The sequence below is a fragment of the Pinus tabuliformis genome, chromosome 7, assembly GCF_031772625.1.
Source record: "Pinus tabuliformis cultivar Carrire ecotype Pingquan chromosome 7, CPIR1, whole genome shotgun sequence".
Classification (NCBI taxonomy): domain Eukaryota; kingdom Viridiplantae; phylum Streptophyta; class Pinopsida; order Pinales; family Pinaceae; genus Pinus; species Pinus tabuliformis.
The window spans coordinates 681,042,552-681,061,768 of NC_142293.1; the positions used below are offsets into that span (position 1 = coordinate 681,042,552).

The following is a 19,217-nucleotide window of genomic DNA, read 5'->3' on the forward strand; positions in this document are numbered from 1 at the left end:
AGAACCAGGTTGTCCTTCCCTACAATACTACTTTCATGAAAATAAATCCAAATCACTAATTAACAATGGATTATGATGGAAAAGATGTAAAAGAAGAGGCTCCTAACTAACGAGGTCCAGATTGACCTTCTTCACAATTCTACTCTATCATAATCACCATTGCTTCAAACCAGAAATGCATAAATAACTTCAAATAAGAAAAGGAGAATGAAACTCAGTTTTAGTTCAAGATCAAATAGAAGGGGAATTTAACTTAAATTATTGTGTGTCCCTTCATATGTAGATTAGAATTAACCAATATCCATTCAACAATCATCACACATTAATTCAAATAAGAAAATCTGAAACAAAACAAGTAAACAAATCTAAAGAAACTAGTTCATGAAAATTAAGCTAGTTTAGCAATGAAGTGTACTTAGCTTGGAGTGGGGCCCTCCACCCTTGCCTTGCACATTTGAGGCTGCTATCAAATGCTGAAACTTCAAGCACTCATCCACACTAATGAACAACAAAATGAAAGTATAAAAAATTCTTCTAATTAATCTTCAATACTCAAATGTCTGAGCATAAAGCTATATAAAAATTACATATCATAAGCCTTCAAAGTCTTGGCTTAAATAGAAGTTTATGAAACAAACTGATCTAAAGTCTCTCTAACAATCATATCTATTCATATCCATCTATCTAAGTCAAATTCATTCAATCCATCCCAAGAAATATGGACAATCCCATGAAATCACAAAATTGTCCTATTTCCTAGGGACTTTTTGGGTGACTAGTAATGTTTGACCAACCTTGACCGGGCCTAATAAAGCTTGTTTTGACCGAACCAAGTGGAATTAGTTCAATCCTAGTTCCCAAGCTTTCCATTCATGCATCCAACTCGAGCCCAAGTTTCCTGCAAATATGTCATCCACATAGCTATTACGGGAATTTCTGATTCTGTCCAAAATTGCACTTGAAACTCAATTTTCATAAAAACTTCTAGAAATTGCAAAATTAAAATTAAATACCTGAATATGCATAAATTACATCAAAATGAGATGGATGTGATGGAAAATGGATGGAAAATATAAGGATTAAGTAAGTTTCCTTAAGCAAAAATAGACCAAAACTAAGGGCTAACACTCCTTCCGTCGAACCTGTGTGAGCTAAGACAAAAGAGAAGAATAGAAAATGACTTGATCAAATGTGTTGAAATGAACTTGAGGTCGCTTCTATTTATATTATTTCCTAAGGGTTTATTTGGGGTTAAGGTAATCCAAGTAGTTACCCATGTGGTTAGGACCGACCTATTCCATAATGAATGTATGTATAAAATAATTCAAAACTTAACTTTCGCTTAACCAAATTGGGTGATATTTAGGTAGATTTTGGTCCTCTCGAAAAGAGGAATTTAATGCAAGCATCATATTGGGTATATGAGGTGTTCAATGTGGAATTTGACCCTAGTTGCAAAAATTAACAAAAGGAAGGCTCCAAAATCAAAGCACAGGAAAAATTTTGGAGGGTGGTTGTAGTTGCTACAACAGCTCAACTATCAAAAACTTCAGTCAATTGAAAAATTGAAACCCTAGGTCTCAACCGCACATAAAGAGTGTCATGCGTGCAGCTGAAACCATTCAACCACATGCATAGTCATGCATGCCTATGGTTATAGTTGAAATTTTCCTGTGACAAGCCTACGATTGTGATCCAAAACTCTAGACATGTGTGCGAGCTTCGAACCCTGCAATTTCAGACTTGTGTGAGTCAATCTCCATGAACTGCCTCAAACCTGTGTGAGCCAAACCAAAGAAGAGAATCGAAGAATGCTTCATGATCATGTCCAAAAGAGTTTCACGTCACTTGTATTTATAGACTTCCAAGAATGTTCAATTTTATTTAGGATCGACCTGATCAAATATGCACATGTGGGATTTAATTCAAAAATACACTTTCCCTTGTCCAAATTGAGCGCTTCAATAGTCAAAATTGGCCCCCTCAAAAAGAGGAATCTCATCCGATGGTTGGAATTTGTCACTGAGATGCCAAATTAACACTCCCTCTCAGCTATGGATAAATTCCACCTACATCATGTAATCATCTCAAGTATCTTGTCATCAAATCATATCCAATCTCAAGTATCTTGCATCAAATTTTATGGTTTCTCATCTCTGCTTATATATGCTTATCTCTCTATTGCCTCTACTCATATGTTGAACATTCTCAAATCTAAAAGAAGAATAATCATTAGGGATCATTAGCTACCACCCTCTATAACATTGGAGAGCACATATGAACCTGAAACAATATCAGGGAGAACATCTAAACCTGAAACTACATCGGGGAGCACATCTCAACTCGAAATCTCACGGGGGAGCAAAACATCTTCTACCACATATCTAGCAATAGGAGTTATCATATAGGGGAGCACATCTCAACCCATCCTATTTCCCACTGATATTCAAAATAATGGCCCTCAAGTCATGTGATAGAACACCTACATCATAATCAACTTGGGGTGTACACCTCCAAGCACTCTCTCAACTCATTGGCAAAACGGGGAGCGGTATTCCCAACAAGCCTAGCTTGTGGGTATGCTTCCAACTAGGGTATACTCTGCATAGACCAAGATAGGGGAGCTAACATCTTTGACCCTATGGGTGATAGATAGGGGAATAACATCTGCAACCCTATTGTTTAGAGATCCCTCAACCCGAGGAGCCCTCCATCTCAATTCTTCACCGCGGGAGCTTAGATAGGGGGGAAGAGTTGGCTCAGTGTTCTCAATTAGTCCTGCTCTTTGTAAATCATAAACATGTCATCATGCTCATATCTGGTATCATCTTGAACAACTCACTTGAAGAGTTTAATCATCATGTCTCAATAGCAGTAGCCTCCTATTCATGCAGGACATCAAATCAAATATTATATTAGAACAATTGTATATCACAAAAAAGATACCTTATTCATCCTCCCTCTCACAGAGGCACAAATCACAAGCCTAAGCTTCTTTCGTGCAACAACATGAAGATATCTCAGTCTCGTCTATATACAAGATTGTTTGCCAATCAGATCCCACTCATTATTATCACAACGTATCCCTATCATTACCAGAACTTGCTCAAACAAATCTCCAAAGATCTTCTTCAACCTGCCCCACAATTAGGCACACTAGCAACATCGTACTCAACCTTGGCCCTGTTTAACGCTATGGACTTTTCATCAAAATATCATGGAAAATCTAATACTAAAGCAGCACCCAGATGTGCTCATCTTGTCAATAACGATCCCAAATAGCATTAGTACATCCATGTAGTCACATATCATAGGAATAATATCTCAAACCAAAAATTGATTGTCTCATGCAAATATCTTGAAGTGTGCTTGGCGGCAACCCATTATGTATGAAGAGGCTCAATCATGAATTGACCCGGATTCTATGCAAAACATATATATATATATATATATATATATATATATATATATACACGAATGGGTGTTCACATGGAACATCAATGCTTCAATCAACTATCGATTGCCAAGTCAGGTTCAACAATATATCTTCATAACTTCTTGAAATTCAATCGGAGTGTCGAAGGATTTCCACTTTTCAAAAACTCTTCAATTGCTTCATGATATAAATTTTCTTTTCCAAACTTCAGAAAGTAATTCTTGATCCAATGATTCATCATTTCGAACTTCAGAGGCCAATTCCCTCTTACTTTAATAATCAAAGGCTCATTACATGTCAAGAATAGACCATCAATATATAAAACCAAAATTAAAGCCATACCTTGGACCACTTTTGAGGTCGAGGTTTGGATTGGCACATCTTCCTTTCTTTACCAGATAAATATCAATGTGGACATAAGAGGCTCGGTAAACTTGCTTCATATAATTTTTTCTGCAAACATAACACTTGACCAAACCAATATGCTTAGCCTCACACAAATCAATATTGTGTAATAAAATAACTAAGTTAGCTTATCAAGACTTAGATGCCAAATCAAAGCTAATATCAAAGCCATACAAATGTATGCCAATATCATTGTCATCAAGGCAAATCATCAGTTATTAAAAACCTTAATTTGTTATCACTGAATTCAATCAATCCAAAAGTCAAATAATATTATGAACTATCACGCATCATGGAAAAACTTCAATAATTTTCATCTATACCAATCATCTAACTCTTGTCAAACCCTTACAACTATTATCAATTACTTGTCATGCATTCACTTCAATGATCAAATCAAAATGACATGTTGATGTGCATATTCTGGTCCCTTGCAAACACAATTTTAGTCAACACATTCACCTTCTCTATAGTAATTCAAACATTCAAACTTCTCTGCTCATATAAACTTCTATTGTCCGCTCCATATTCATAGGATTGTCATATTCCTAATGCACTCCTGATCTCATGCATAGGGCTTCATATTTTGTAACGTACAGGCACAACCGCACCCATAGGATTTCTTCTGTGCAGTTGGGAGGCTATAACCACACTCTCAAGCCTTATTCGTGCGGTTGTGGCCTAGACTAATAGAAACCCTTTCTTTTTAGACTAGAACTTGCTGCAGACTAATAATATCATATATTTAGTCTATTCAAGTCCAAAAATCATTCTTCAATAGTAAACAATTTTCTATACATTTAATGTAGATGATAATAGGTGTAGGTATATTATAGACAGTATTTCCCTCTTAATGAGAAGCCACTGCAGTCATCATTATTCAAGACATCAACTTGTTTATTGTAATATTGTCATGCATCAACATGTTAGAAATTAATTAACAAAGCAATGCAATACACAAAATATTGCGAAAACACAAATACATAAACATATAAAACAAGAGAGACACAAAATATACGTGGTTCACCCAATTTGGGCTACGTCCATGGAGAAACAACCAATCCTTCCTTTTTTATTGTCCAACAAAATGAAGAGATACAACCTACAACAGATCCGTTGTAATTTCCTCTTCACTCTCACATAGTCTCCTCTCCCTTTCTCGCTCAGAATAATAATACATAACCACAATACAATTCCCTCATATAAACTAAGGTTTGCCTTCTAGGGAGAAAACCCTAAATTAACATAACTTCTACCATTAGATCATTTTCCTAATGAACGACCTAGATTGACTACGAAATTACAATATTTTACAAGGCAATTTTTCATCTATTTTTAGCTTCAGGGGCTCATAAAATTCGTTATCATCCCCCCTTGGACCCCCCTGATGGCGATTAAATGGGCGGCATTGCCACCCCGTTAGGAACAAGGATCAAACGCGACTGAAACAAAAAACATTTGAACAATCAGGGAGATAATCAGGCTCCACATCCAATACAATAGAACTGTTAGATCATGAAATCCAAGTATATCATCAACTATTAGCATCAACTATTTCATCATCACACAAGAACATGCCATCAATATTTCATCAAGGGTTAGAGTCATATGATTAGGGTAGTTTTCAAGTGCTTCATCATTCTTCAAGGATCATAATCACTACATCACTTCTTTGTCATCAACCATCAAGTTAGGGCATCCAATTTTATCATATATCATAATTACTAAGCCAACCAAGGTCAACAATAATATCATGAATATCAATGTTATTGTTACACTTTTATCATCATTGTTATCATGTGTATCACAAGCATTAACAATAATATCAAGTCACCATATATCAAAAGTCAATGTGCTAGCCTTCTTTATGAGACCAGGAAATTCATCATGGCTAAAAAAGTGAAAGACGCTTTCCAAATATCAAGTATACCAATATATCAAAAATAAAAGTTTCTAGGAAGACTCACTAGGACTTAATAGAATGTAAGATCTTTGTTCAATACCAAGTGCACGAACTTATCATATGTACCATGAATCAAACTTGATTTCATATGCATATATAAGTCATTCATGAAGGTGATATTCTTATCATACCTTAGGGCTTACCTTTCCATCAGTTGAAACATAACATTGAAACAATACACTATGCATACCTTGTATTATTCAGCTACATGTGCATCTTAACATTGGCAGTTGGAGCACTTTGTGAACTTTTCATTAGGTGCCTCTTTCCTTTTTTGGCACTAGTTATTCTCTTCCTTCACTATCCATCTTTTCCTGCACCTTAGATGATACTCAAGAAGGATCCACTTATCACATCTCATCAGGAGGTTAGAAGTATCCAAATACTCAAATATACATGTAGGAAGTATAATCAATGATCATATCAATAAATCTAAAAGAGAGTAAAGACATAAAGGAGTAAAATAAGTAAAAAAGTACTTATCTTCAATGAGAGGTTATATCTCCCTCTTGAACCAACCTTAAGGAGTCGTGATCGTACATTGTCCATATATCATTATTTCCTTCAATATTTCGACCAACTTCATTAACAACTAGGCCTAATTGATACTATCCCATCTAGGGCTACATAAAACCTGTCACAAGTGCTAGAAAGTATTTACACTGATCATGCCAGAGTTTCATGACTGCTTAACCCAAGCCTTTGACATAATCCAAGGTTTTCTTCCAAAACCTAACCTCATAATATCCATCAAACCCTAATAACTAGATTGCCTAGGGTTTCCTTCAAACCTTAGTCTTAGTTTAGATCTCCTCCATATTCTCTTGCTTCCATGAAATGTCTCTTCTCAAGGGTGATCTTAATGACTTTTCTTTAGCCCAACTCTGATACCATGTTAATTTTTCTTAGGGATTTATTGTTCTTTGCTTTAGATAATTGTATTTCTTCATCTGCATATTAAATTCACCCCAAGGCATCATATCATTATTTAGTTTTGCAACATTATTCAACAACATATGCAATTATATAGAAAGAACAACATCATCATCAATGCAGCGAAACATAAAGGAACAATAGAAGAAAATCATTCACACATAGAGACACCAGGATTGGTCGGAGAACAGGGAAAAACCCACTATGGGGAAAACCCTTTCAAATTATTCTTCTTATTAGATTGTCATTGAACCAATCAACAAAAGAGAGTACAATGATCCATATCTTCAACCATAATCCTATCCTGAAAAATTAACTAAATAACATCATGAGATGAACCCAACAATGCCAATAATTAAAACCTCGATTCAGAAGCTTGCGATCAACTGTCACTGTCTGCAGTCAAATGTCGAACTCTGCGGTCAACTGTTAAAAACTGCAGTCAACTGAAGAATTCAAACCCTAGGTCTCAATCGCATGGAGAGAGTGTCATTTGTGCGGTTAAAACCCTTCAACCACACACATAGGCCTGCATGCCTGCGGTTATACCCGAAATCTTCTTGTGACAAGCGTACGATTGTAACCCAAAACCCTAGACACGTGTGCGGACTTCAAATCCTGTAATTTCAGACTTGTGCAAGCCAATCTTCGTGGAATGCCTCAAACCTATGCGAGCCAAAACCAAAGAAAAGAATAGAAGAATGATTCATGATCATGTACAAATGAGGTTGAGGTCACTTGTATTTATAGACTTCCAAGTGTGTCCAACTTTCTTTAGGGTCGACTTGATAAAATATGCACACATGGGCTTTAATTCAAAAATACACTTTCCCTTGTCCAAGTTGAGCGCTTCAATTGTCAAAATTGGTCATCTCGAAAAGAGGAATCTCATCCCATAGTTGGAAATTTTCATTAAGCTACCAAATTAACACTCCCTCTTAGCTAGAGAGAAATTACACCTGCATCATGTAATCATTACAAGTATCATGTCATCAAATCATATCCAATATCAAGTATCTTGGCATCAAATGTTATCGTTTCTCATCTTTGATTATCTCTTGATTCTCTCTGCTTATATGTTGAACATCCTTGAATCTAAAAGAAGAAGAAACACTGGGGAGAATTAAATACCACCCTCTATAATGCCAAAGAGCATATCTCAATCCAAAACAATATCAGGGAGCACATCTCAACCTAAAATTACACCGGGGAGCACATCTCAACCCAAAACCTTATGGGGGAGCAAAAAAATCTTCTACCCCATATTGAGCAATAGGAGTTATTACATAGAGGAGAACATCTCAACCCATCATATTGCCCATTGATCTTCCCAGTAAGGACCCTCAAGAGTCATGTGGTAGAACACCTACATAATAATCAACTTGGGTTGCACACCTCCAAGCACTCTCTCAACCCGTTGGCCAAATGGGGAGTGGTATTCCCAACAAGCCCAACTTGTGGGTATGATTCCAATTGGGGTATATTTTGCATAGACCAAGATAGGGGAGCTAACATCTTCGAGCCTATGGGTGATAGATAGGGGAGCATCTACGATCCTATTGTATAGAGATCCCTCAACCCCAAGAGCCCTCCATATCAATTCCTCACCCTGGGAGCTCAGACAGGGCGAAAGAGTTGGCTCAGTGTTCTCAATTAGTCCTGCTCTCTGTAGATCAGAAACATATCATCATGCTCATATCTGATATCAACTTATACAACTCACTTGAAGAGTTTAATCATCATGTCGCAATAACAATAGTCTCATGTTCATGTAGGAGATCAAATCAAATATTATATTAGAAAAAATATATATCACAAAAAATGATACCTTATTCATCGTCCCTCTCACAGAGGTGGAAACCACAAGCCTAAGCTTGTTACGCGCAACAACACTGTCTCAATATATGAAGATATCTCAGTCCTAACTATATGCGAGATTATATACAAATCGGTTCCCATTCATTATTATTGCAATGTATCCTTGTCATAACCAGAACCTACTCAAACAAATCTCCAAAGAGCTTCTTCAACATGCCTCACAACTAGCCATGCTAGCACCATCATACTCAACCTCAACCGTGCTTAATGCTACTGAATTTTCATCAAAATATCATGGCAAATCTCATACTAAAGCAACACCCAGATGTGCTCATCTCATCAATAACGATCCCAAATAGCATCAATACATCCATGTAGTCACATGTCATAGGAAGAATATCTTGTACCAAAAATTGACTGTCTCATGCAAATATCTCGAAGTGTGCTTGGCGACAACCCATTTTGTATGAAGAGGCTCAATCATGAATTGACTCATATTCTATGCAAAACATATATTCTTATTATTACTATTATTATCCAATTTTAAGGTCACGACCAAGCCAGACACCAAATTGGTGTATGAGACCCCTTTGTTTGTGGGAAAAGGGACCCATCTCCGTTCAGTGATTTGACTGTTAAGTCTACAAAGGCATACATACTCTACCCCCCTCTGGTTTTGAACATGTGACCTCTTAGGAGGAAACACATGCTCTTAACCATTAGGCCCCTATATATATATATATATATATATATTCACACGGAACATTAATGCTTCAATCAACTATCAGTTGCCAAGTTAGGTTCAATAATATCTCCTCATAAATTATTGAAATTCAATCAGAGTGTCCAACGATTTACACTTTTCAAAAACTCTTCAATTTCTTCACGATATAGATTTTCTTTTCCAAACTTCATAAAATAATTCTTCATGCCATGTTTTGTCATTTCTAACTTCAGAGGCCAACTCCCTCTTACTTTGATCATCAAAGGCTCATTACTTGTCAAGAATTGACCATCAATATATAAAACCAAAATTAAAGCCATACCCTAGGTCTAAAAAAATGATACCTTATTCATCCTCCCTCTTACAGAGGCAGAAACCACGAGCCCAATCTCGTTACGTGCAACAACACTGACTCAATATATGATTCGATATATCAGTCCTAGCTATATACACGATTCTATTCCAATCGGCTCCCACTCATTATTATCGCAATGTATCCATGTCATAACCAAAACCTTCTCAAAAAAATATCCAAAGAGCTTCTTCAACCTGCCTTACAGCTAAACATGCTAGCAACATTGTACTCAACCTCAATCGTGCTTAATGCTATGGACTTTTCATCAAAATATCATGGAAAATCTCATACTAAAGTAGCACCTAGATGTGTTAATCTCATCAATAACGATCCAAAATAACATAAATACATCCATGTAGTCACATATCATAGGAAGAATATCTTAGACCATAAATTGATTATCTCATGCAAATATCTTGAAGTGTCCTTCACAGCAACCCATTGTGTACGAAGAGGCTTCATCATGAATTGACTCAGATTCTATGCAAAATACACACACACACACACACACATATGGACGGGTTTTCACACGAAACATCAATGCTTCAATCAATTATCAGTTTCAAAGTCAAGTTCAACAATATCTCTTCATAACTTCTTGAAATTCATTGGAGTGTCCAAGGATTTCCACTTTTCAAAATCTCTTCAATTGCTTCATGATATGGATTTTCTTTTCCAAACTTCATAAAGTAATTCTTCATGCCATGATTCTTCATTTCAAACTTCAGAGGGCAACTCCCTCTTACTTTAATCACCAGAGGCTCATTACTTATCAATAATAGACCATCAATATATAAAACCAAAATTAAAGCTGGGAGCGAATCCCAGAGCATTTTTTATAGAATATATATATATATATATATATATATATATATATATTTTAGTATTTTGATACATATATGTCAACAAAAACATGTAGAATAATGAATTAGATATAAAAACAATGAAAAAACATAGATTGAACCATATAACAACAATCATCTAGAAGTTATAATCTTCATCAACCATGTCCACAAGTTAGTAACATAATAACATACAAGGTCTCAAGCGCACAGAGAGAGTGTCGTGTATGCAACTGAAACCCTTCAATCACATGCATATGCATGCATTCCTACGCTTATCACTGAAATCTATTAGTGACAAGCCTGTGGTTGTGACCCAAAACTGTAGACACGTGTGTGAGCTCCAGACCTTGCAATTTCGGACCCGTGCTAGCCAATCTTCATGAATTTCCTTAGACTTGTGTGAGTCAAAACCAAAGAAGAGAATATAATAATGCTTCATGATCATGTATAAATGAGGTTGAGGTCACTTGTATTTATAGACTTCTAAGAGTGTCCAATTTGCTTTAGCTCCGACCTAATCAAATATGTACATGTGGGATTTAATTCAAAAATACACTTTCCCTTGTCCAAATTAAGCACTTTAATAGTCAAAATTAGTGCTCTCTAAAAGATGAATCTAGTCCCATGGTTTGAATTTGTCATTGAGCTACAAAATTAACACCAATTTGAACTCCCCCTGGCAACACTATTGCTCCTCGAACCATCCTACAAGTTTTCCTTTCAATCACAATATTTACACCTACATCACTTATCTTGCTCACAAATATTAAGTCACTATCCCACTCCAGAATGTGCAAAATCATAGGGGGTATTATGATCCTTCTATCCTTGAGTAGCAACTTGGCTTTTCCTTGTCCTATGATTGTAGTTGTCGAGTCATCTCCTTGGAAAACATCACCTCCATCACACTTTTCATATTCATAGAACCAATCCTTATGGGGAGTCATATGAAAAAGAAGCACCTAAGTCTATTAACCATACATCATGATTTGCATGTGTGCTTGAACAAGAAAAGTGCACATCCCCTCCATCCTCTAAGGATGAATTTCCTTCTATGGAAGGAACATCATCAAATCCAATCCCTTTATCAACACTTTTGGTTCTATGGTCCTTCTTATAATGCCTATCTTTACCACATTTGTGATATTTCCTTAAGGATTTTGCTAGACACTTAGGTCTACCTCTATATTTAGATCTCCCAATCGAGGACTTGTTTTTATTTCTATCCAGGGAATTTCCTCTTACAAATAAGGCATTTGTTCTTTAACTATCTATGGTTTTCCTCCTCATTTCTTCTAATAAGAAGGATGAAACCACATCATTAAACTTTAATGTGATTGCATTACTACTAATAGCTGCAACCAGACTAACCCATGAATTTGGCAATGAACATATTAAACTAATGCTCTTGTCTTCATCTAAAATTTTAATAACTATAGATAACGATTGACTAGCCACAATATTGAAATAATTTAGATGCTTAGTTATTGATTCGCCAGTATTCATCCTTAGGAGGTACATTTTTTTTTAATAAGAACTTTGTTTACTGAGGACATAAATTGATACAAATCCCCTAACTTATCACATAATTCCTTGGTTGTAGCTTATACTAAAACATTCAATAACAATATATTTGAAAGACACAACCATATTTTTCCTTTTTCCTTCCTATCTAAATTTTTCCAATTTTTTGTTGACATGCTCGTAAGACCAATGCTAGGATATGCAATAATCTACTTTTCTTTGTCTACCAACAAGTCATCCATCTTAAGCTTCCATAGCTCAAATCTTTTTCCATTAAATTTCTTGATCTCAATTTTCTAATTGCTCGTCATTCACTTCTAGCACAAGAATCACCACCACAAAGCTCCCACAATAACCAAGTTTATCATAGACCCATGATAGTCAAAAACTTAGCATCAAAGGAATCCCTTGAATTCAATAACTATTTTGGTACCAAATTTAAGTTTTAAACCTTTATAGTAAACAATGCACACAAATTTTCCTTACCTTTTCTTTACCTTAGAAAAACTTAACCGAGAAAACTAACAAATGCTTAGAGTTGTACCTTAAAGTGAATACAGAGATGGATGGCATAGAGAGAAAGAGAGAGAGAGAGAGAGTGATGGGGAGGAGAGAAAGAGAGGGAGGTGTGAGAGAGAGGAATGAAGAGAGAGACAAGGGGAGGGAGAGATAGATGGAGTTAGAGGGGGAGAGAGAGGGAGGGAAGAACAAAGACATAGAGAGATAGATGTAGAGAGAGAGAGGGAGTGACAAGGGAGAGATGAAGAGAGAATGAGGGAGAGAGGAGATGAGGAAAGACAGAGGGAAGGAGAGGAGAGAGAGGGAGACATATAGATGGAGGGGGAGACGGGGGGAGAGAGAAGGAGAGGGGGAGGGTGATAGTGATAGAGTTGGATGGTAGAGAGAGAGAGATGGGAGGAGAAGAGGAAGGTAGGAGGGAAAGGGAGAGAGGACTTGAGAGAGAGTAGGAGATAAGGAGGGAGAGAGAGAGGGAAGAACAAATACATAGAGAGATGGAGAAAGAGTGAGCAAGAGAGGAGAGGAGGGAAGAGAGAGGAAAGGAGAGGAGAGAGAGAAGGAGAGGAAGGAAAGAGAGAGGGAGGGAGACATAGAGATGGAGGGGGGAAAGAAGGGGAGAGAGGAGGGTAGAGAGAGAGTGAGAGAGAAGGAAGGAAATCAGAGGGAGGGAGAGAGAGATAGAGTTGGAGGGAGGGAGAGGGAGAGAAAAAGAAAGACATAAAGAGAGAATAGTGGGGAGAGAGAGAGAGAGAGAGAGAGAGAGAGAGAAGGGAAGAGACAGAGGGAGAGAGGAAGAGGGAGGGAGAGAGATATATATAGATATGGAAAGAAAGTGAGAAATGGATAGATATGGAGAGAGTGTGTGTTTGTTTGGGGGGTGAGATAGAGAGACAAGGAAGGAGAGAAGGGAGATAAATATATAAATGGAAGGAGGAAGTGGGAAGAAGAGATAGTCAGAGAGAGGAAAGGAGGGAGATATATATATATATATATATATATATATGGACAAAAAGTGTGTGTGTGTGTTTATGGGGATGTGATAAAGAGACAAAAAAGGAGAGATGGAGGGAGATATAACCAACCTAGATCCATCTTAACCCCGAATCTATCAAGTGCCGAGAGGGATAAAATATCTCAACGTGTAAACCTTTCCTAAGTTTTATACTCAAAAAAAAAGTTTACACTTCGAGATATTTGATCCCTCTTGACAAGGGTTAAAATGGATCTACACTAATATTAATACCAATTATCAAATTAAATAAAACAAATTCAAAATTTAACATATACCAAATATAAAAATATATTTCAAATTCGTTCAATGATTAAAAATATATATTTTTTATCAAGTCCATAAAAATATAATATATATATTTCTATGAATGTTAGAGCCAAACCATTATAATTGTTTGGAGGGGTAACTTGTTCCCCAATAAAAGCTCTTATACACTAATTTGGCATACAACACGACATCATCGCGTCTAAATTCTTAAACAGCATGAATCAATTGGTAACGTGCAACTTGAAAATGAAGAATACAGAGAAAAACAGGTGATAACATGGGGGTTGAAGTTAATCGGCAACTGGAAGATTTACTAACATTAACCAATTACAGCTACATCAGGAGAGAGACTGGAGGTTTTCGCGTTTCTTTGCTACTATTCCTGTTAGTGTTTTTTTTTATGGACTACCATATGAATGAAATGCATGATGGATTATCCATGATGGAAATTCGTTCACTCAGAACCTTATATCATTAGTGAATTTTTTCGATAAAGAGAGGAAATCTAACTAAATTTGATGTTCAGATTAATGTACAACGTTCACAGACAGAAGATTGTTCGACTTTTGAAAAATCATTCTTATAAGAAATATTCTATCTTATTCATAATACAGGGTAGTATCCTAACCAGCAAAAGGTGAAACAGATGAGCATGAATTTGTGGGTATGCGCGGTTTTATTAGTGCCAGAGCACACACAACTAGAATGGCAATGGCACACGAGTTATGCATTGACAGAAACATCATGTTTTCCTCTCTTCAACCTGGTCATACCAAGCGTACTGTCACTACTCATATCACTACCCACACTACTCAACTGCAGCAGCTTAACGTCAATACAAAGAACGGCTCATGTGAAGATATTAGAACACTCTGCAAGGAGGGGCAGTTGAGAGCAGCACTCCATATTCTGCAGCGTACATACTGTGCAGATTCCTCCACCTATTCTTGTCTCTTGCAGAGATGCATTGACATCAAAGCCCTGGCAGAAGGAAAACTGATCCAAGCTCATATTATTCAGACAAGATTCAAGGCAGATGTCTCCTTAGCAACCAAGCTTGTGGTCATGTATGGGAAGTGTGGCAGTCTGCTAGATGCTCGCCATGTGTTGGACAAAATGTCTAAACCTAATGTGGTCTCATCGTCTGCAATGGTGGCCGCTTATGCGAGGCGGGAATTTTACGAGGAGGCACTGGCTCTTTACTATGACATGCAAAAAACAGGTACCCAACCTAACCATTTCACATTCACCAGTGTTCTCTCCGCATGTGCTAACTTGGTAGATATGGAACATGGCAAGAGAGTCCACCATGACATAATTGCCAGTGGACTGCAGTGTAATGCCATTGTGGGGAGTGCTCTTGTAAATATGTATGCTAAATGTGGTTGCATAGAGAATGCACAACAAGTGTTTGACAGAATGCCTGAACGAAATGTAGTATCTTGGAATGTTATGATATCAAGGTATGTAGAGGATGGGAATGTAGATGAGGCCATGAAACTTTTTCTTCAAATGTCTGAACGGGACGTGGTTTCATGGACTGCAATAATTGCTGGATATGCACGTAAGGGGTATCTTGATGAGGCTATGGAGCTCTTTCTGCAGATGCCTGAAAGAAATGTGGTTTCATGGAATTCATTGATTGCAGGGTATGCTCAACATGGACATTTTAGAGAAGCCCAGAAGCTCTTTGATGAAATGCCTGAACGAAATGTGATATCATGGAATGCAATGATTGCAGGATATACACAGAGCGGGCATTTTGATGAAGCTCTGAGGCTCTTACCATCTATGCAATTATCAGGAGTGAAGGCAAATTCCATCACCTTCACAAGTATTCTACCAGCTTGTTCCCATTTGCCACTTTCACAACATGGTGAGAAGGTCCATGCAAGTATTATTAAGAATGGAATTGAGTCTGATATATTTGTGGGAAACGGCCTCGTTGATATGTACTCCAATTGTGGTAGCATGGTTAATGCATGGAAAGTGTTTGAGAAAATGCCTAGGCAAGACGTGGTATCATGGAGTCTGTTGATTTCAGGGTATGTGCGAAATGGGTATTTTGATGTGTCTCTCAAACTCTTCCAACAAATGAAACTGGCATGTGTGAGACCAACCTCTGTCACCTTTGCAAGTGTTCTTCCAGCATTTGCCAACATTGCAATTCTGAAACACGGCAAGGAAGTCCATGAAGACATAATACGAAGTGGATTTCAGTCTGACATGTTTGTGGAAAATGCACTTGTAGACATGTATGCCAAAATGTGGGAGTATAGAAGATGCACATAAAATGTTCAGTAAAATGTCTAAATGGGATGTTGTCTCTTGGACTTCTATTATTGTAGGATATGCTATTCACGGATTTGGCAAGGAAGCCCTTCAACTATTTGAACAGATGCAACACTCTGGCATAAAACCCAACAGTGTCACCTTTGTTGGTGTTCTGTTTGCATGTGGCCATGCGGGTTTAGTAGACCATGGTTGGAAATACTTCTATTCCATGAATCAAGATTACAATATCATCCCTACAATAGAGCATTATTGTTGTATGGTTGATCTTCTAGGCCGTGCTGGGAACCTTTACGAGGCACAAATTTTTATCAGCAGCATGCCATTAGAACCTGATGCAGCTGTATGGGGGTCTTTTCTCAGTGCATGTAGAATCCATAACAATATAGAGCTTGCTAGACATGCAGCAGACTGGCTTTTTGAGTCAAACCCCCAAAATTCTGCACATTATATGTTGTTGTCAAACATATATGCAGAGTCTAACAGGTGGGATGAAGTAGAAAAAGTAAGAAATTTTATGAAAGACCAGAAGGTGGAAACAATACCAGGGCATAGCTGGATTGAGATCAATAACAAGGTATATTCGTTCCAAGTAGGAGACTGAATACACTCACGAACAAGAGATTTATGTGCAATTGGAGAAATTGGATGAACATATGCAGACAGGTTATGCGCCTAACCCAAACTTTGTGCTGCATGATGTGGACGAGGAGCAGAAGAAGCATGCTTTCTCTCATCACAGTGACAAGCTGGCCATTGAATTTGGGCTTATTAATACGTCTCATGGCCGGCTATTCAAGAACCTTCACATTTGTGGGAACTGCCATTCATCTTTTCAAGGATGGACTCTGTGCTTGTGGAGATTATTCATTATGTTAGGGAGATAATGATTCAGAATCAACTTGTGTAGCAACATCTGATCTGTTAGTAGCCTTGCAGAGGTAAGCTGGCCTATTTAAGATTGATTGTTTTGTGAAGAGCACTGTTTGAGAACGTCTCCCTTTATGTTGTAGTGTTGAAGTTCGAAATTTTATGAATGTCAGGTTCAATGAAGCCAGATATTCCACCTATGCACAGATGGTTTCTATTTCTACTCTACTTGTCTGCAGTTAACACAATCACCTTGCATGTGTCTAATAGTGGGTTTATTTGCTCACCTGGGAGAAAGTTCAAGTGCATGGAGGGAGTGGTTGTGTATGACTAGTTACCAGAAACAGCAAACGAAATGAGAAACGACAATGGGATGAGAAATGGAGTTTGGAGGTTTCACATTCAAGAAACAAGGAGAGAGAGAAAAACAAAAAAAATATGAAAAAAATGAGTGGCAGCTCTTCAAATGAGGTAAAGTGCAGCTTAAAGAGTGATCACACTCAATTTTATATATGAGATTACAAATTAGTTAAGAGTTTGAACAAACTCTTTGTAAATAAAATCTAAAAAATCTAAAACCTAATTAGCATACAATCTCAATGAGACATTAACCACTTACAACAATGTCTTAATAATAAACAAATTTGTTGTCACTCCTGGAGACAGTCTTTGGGTTGAGAGGAGACCAGTGCTTAGAACATCCGAATTAGTGTTGTCAAATTTGTCTTAAGAGCTCGTAGCACCTTTGTTTTTGCATATAATTCAAATAAAGTTGATTCAGAACCATTCATAAGGATACAATGCATGAACCGACACACACACAAGAATGCACAGGAATATAATCATCAATCTGTGGTGGCCAATCTAGATTGAGAGCTTGCAGCGAATCAGTTGTTAAGACAGATGTAATTGCAGAAGAAAGTAGAGGAGAAATCCATCATACAAAGCTTAAACTTTAAGAATTCCATATATATGGATTTAGAGAGAAACGAGAGAAAGGAAATGTTTATGGGATGCTAAGATACATGGAGCGCTTTTAAAAACTTGATTTCCATATTCATACAGGCATTATCCATCAATAACTTGATCTAAATGAATCTGCATTTTATGATAAATACATCTGGCAGCTACTTGACATGAAATCTGAGAAGAACATTCAACATATATGAAAAACACAAAAGGAGATGAACATAATGCAATCCAATAAGTTGGAATCAGAAAAGAGTTCTTTCCAAAAATTTTGAACCTTGCTTTCCTCTTTCAAAACTGTTCATATAGGCCTTCTGAGAAAGAGAGAGGCCGTTACAAAATATTCTTTTCTTGATTTAGTTCATGATGACTAAGCACCTCAAAACTTCAGCGTGTCTGACTACACAACTGTACTTAACTGAAATGTAACCATTTAACAGAACAAAATAAAACTTAAAATGCGAATAACATAAAAGATGTAAATGAGATGTCAAGATTGACATGATTAGAAAGATTTTTCAAGGATGGTGGGATGAAGTAGCACGTTGTGGAGTGCGTTGTGCCTGTGGATCGACGACTCAGACAATTGGTGGATTAACAAACTGCTCACATCGTTTCCATAATGCTAGAGGTGGGTGAGGAGCGGAGCTGAACCGTTGATAATTGACCTTTAAATCAATTATACCAGAGTAATCCAACCTGCGATGAAAGAGACTTCTAACCATCCCAAGTAATTGGAATTCCTTCTTCAGGAAGTTCACTACTGTTTTACCTTTGAGAGTGGCTGTTTTCTCATGGGACAAACCTGCCTTACTTTTAGCTTCTACAAGCCTCTGATTGTACTGTTCCTGAGAGAGAAACTCCCCACGAAGTCCCCAGCAGTTAGGCAACCCAACTTGCACTACTCTATCGAATTCAGCATTAAAGGAGGCCACTTCCTTTTGTACTACCTTGAGGCACTGTTCAACTCTAACCCTAGCTTCCTCTTTCAAAACAACTTTAGATATCTCCATTACAACACTGACCCTATCTGCTACGTCGATGGGTCTTAACTCCTCAGTTGGTCTCTCGTTTACAAAGCGAATGAATCTCTTGACAATTTGGGAATTCTTTTCGCCTTCTTCTTTAGCATTCATGATGGACTGCTCGTAATCCCTGCTTGCAAATTTTTGCTCATGCATTAATGTCACATGCTCCCAGCTGAGATTCATTTCCTCGATGATCTCGTCCCATACTAGTTGTCTGGCTTCCAGAAGAGACATATTCCCCTTCAACTTTGTCTTAA

At 37.2% G+C, this 19,217-nt stretch overlaps 1 protein-coding gene and 1 pseudogene across 1 annotated transcript; both read left to right on the forward strand.

Moving 5' to 3' along the window:
* Window positions 1-14,506: 14,506 nt before the first annotated feature.
* LOC149249303 (putative pentatricopeptide repeat-containing protein At3g23330) lies at window positions 14,507-16,093 on the forward strand. The gene has a single exon (XM_089452604.1). It carries the CDS (start codon window positions 14,507-14,509, stop codon window positions 16,091-16,093), a length of 1,587 nt encoding a protein of 528 aa, XP_089308730.1.
* A 13-nt stretch (window positions 16,094-16,106) lies between these two features.
* LOC149249304 (pentatricopeptide repeat-containing protein At4g02750 pseudogene) lies at window positions 16,107-16,980 on the forward strand (annotated as a pseudogene).
* Window positions 16,981-19,217: the final 2,237 nt, after the last annotated feature.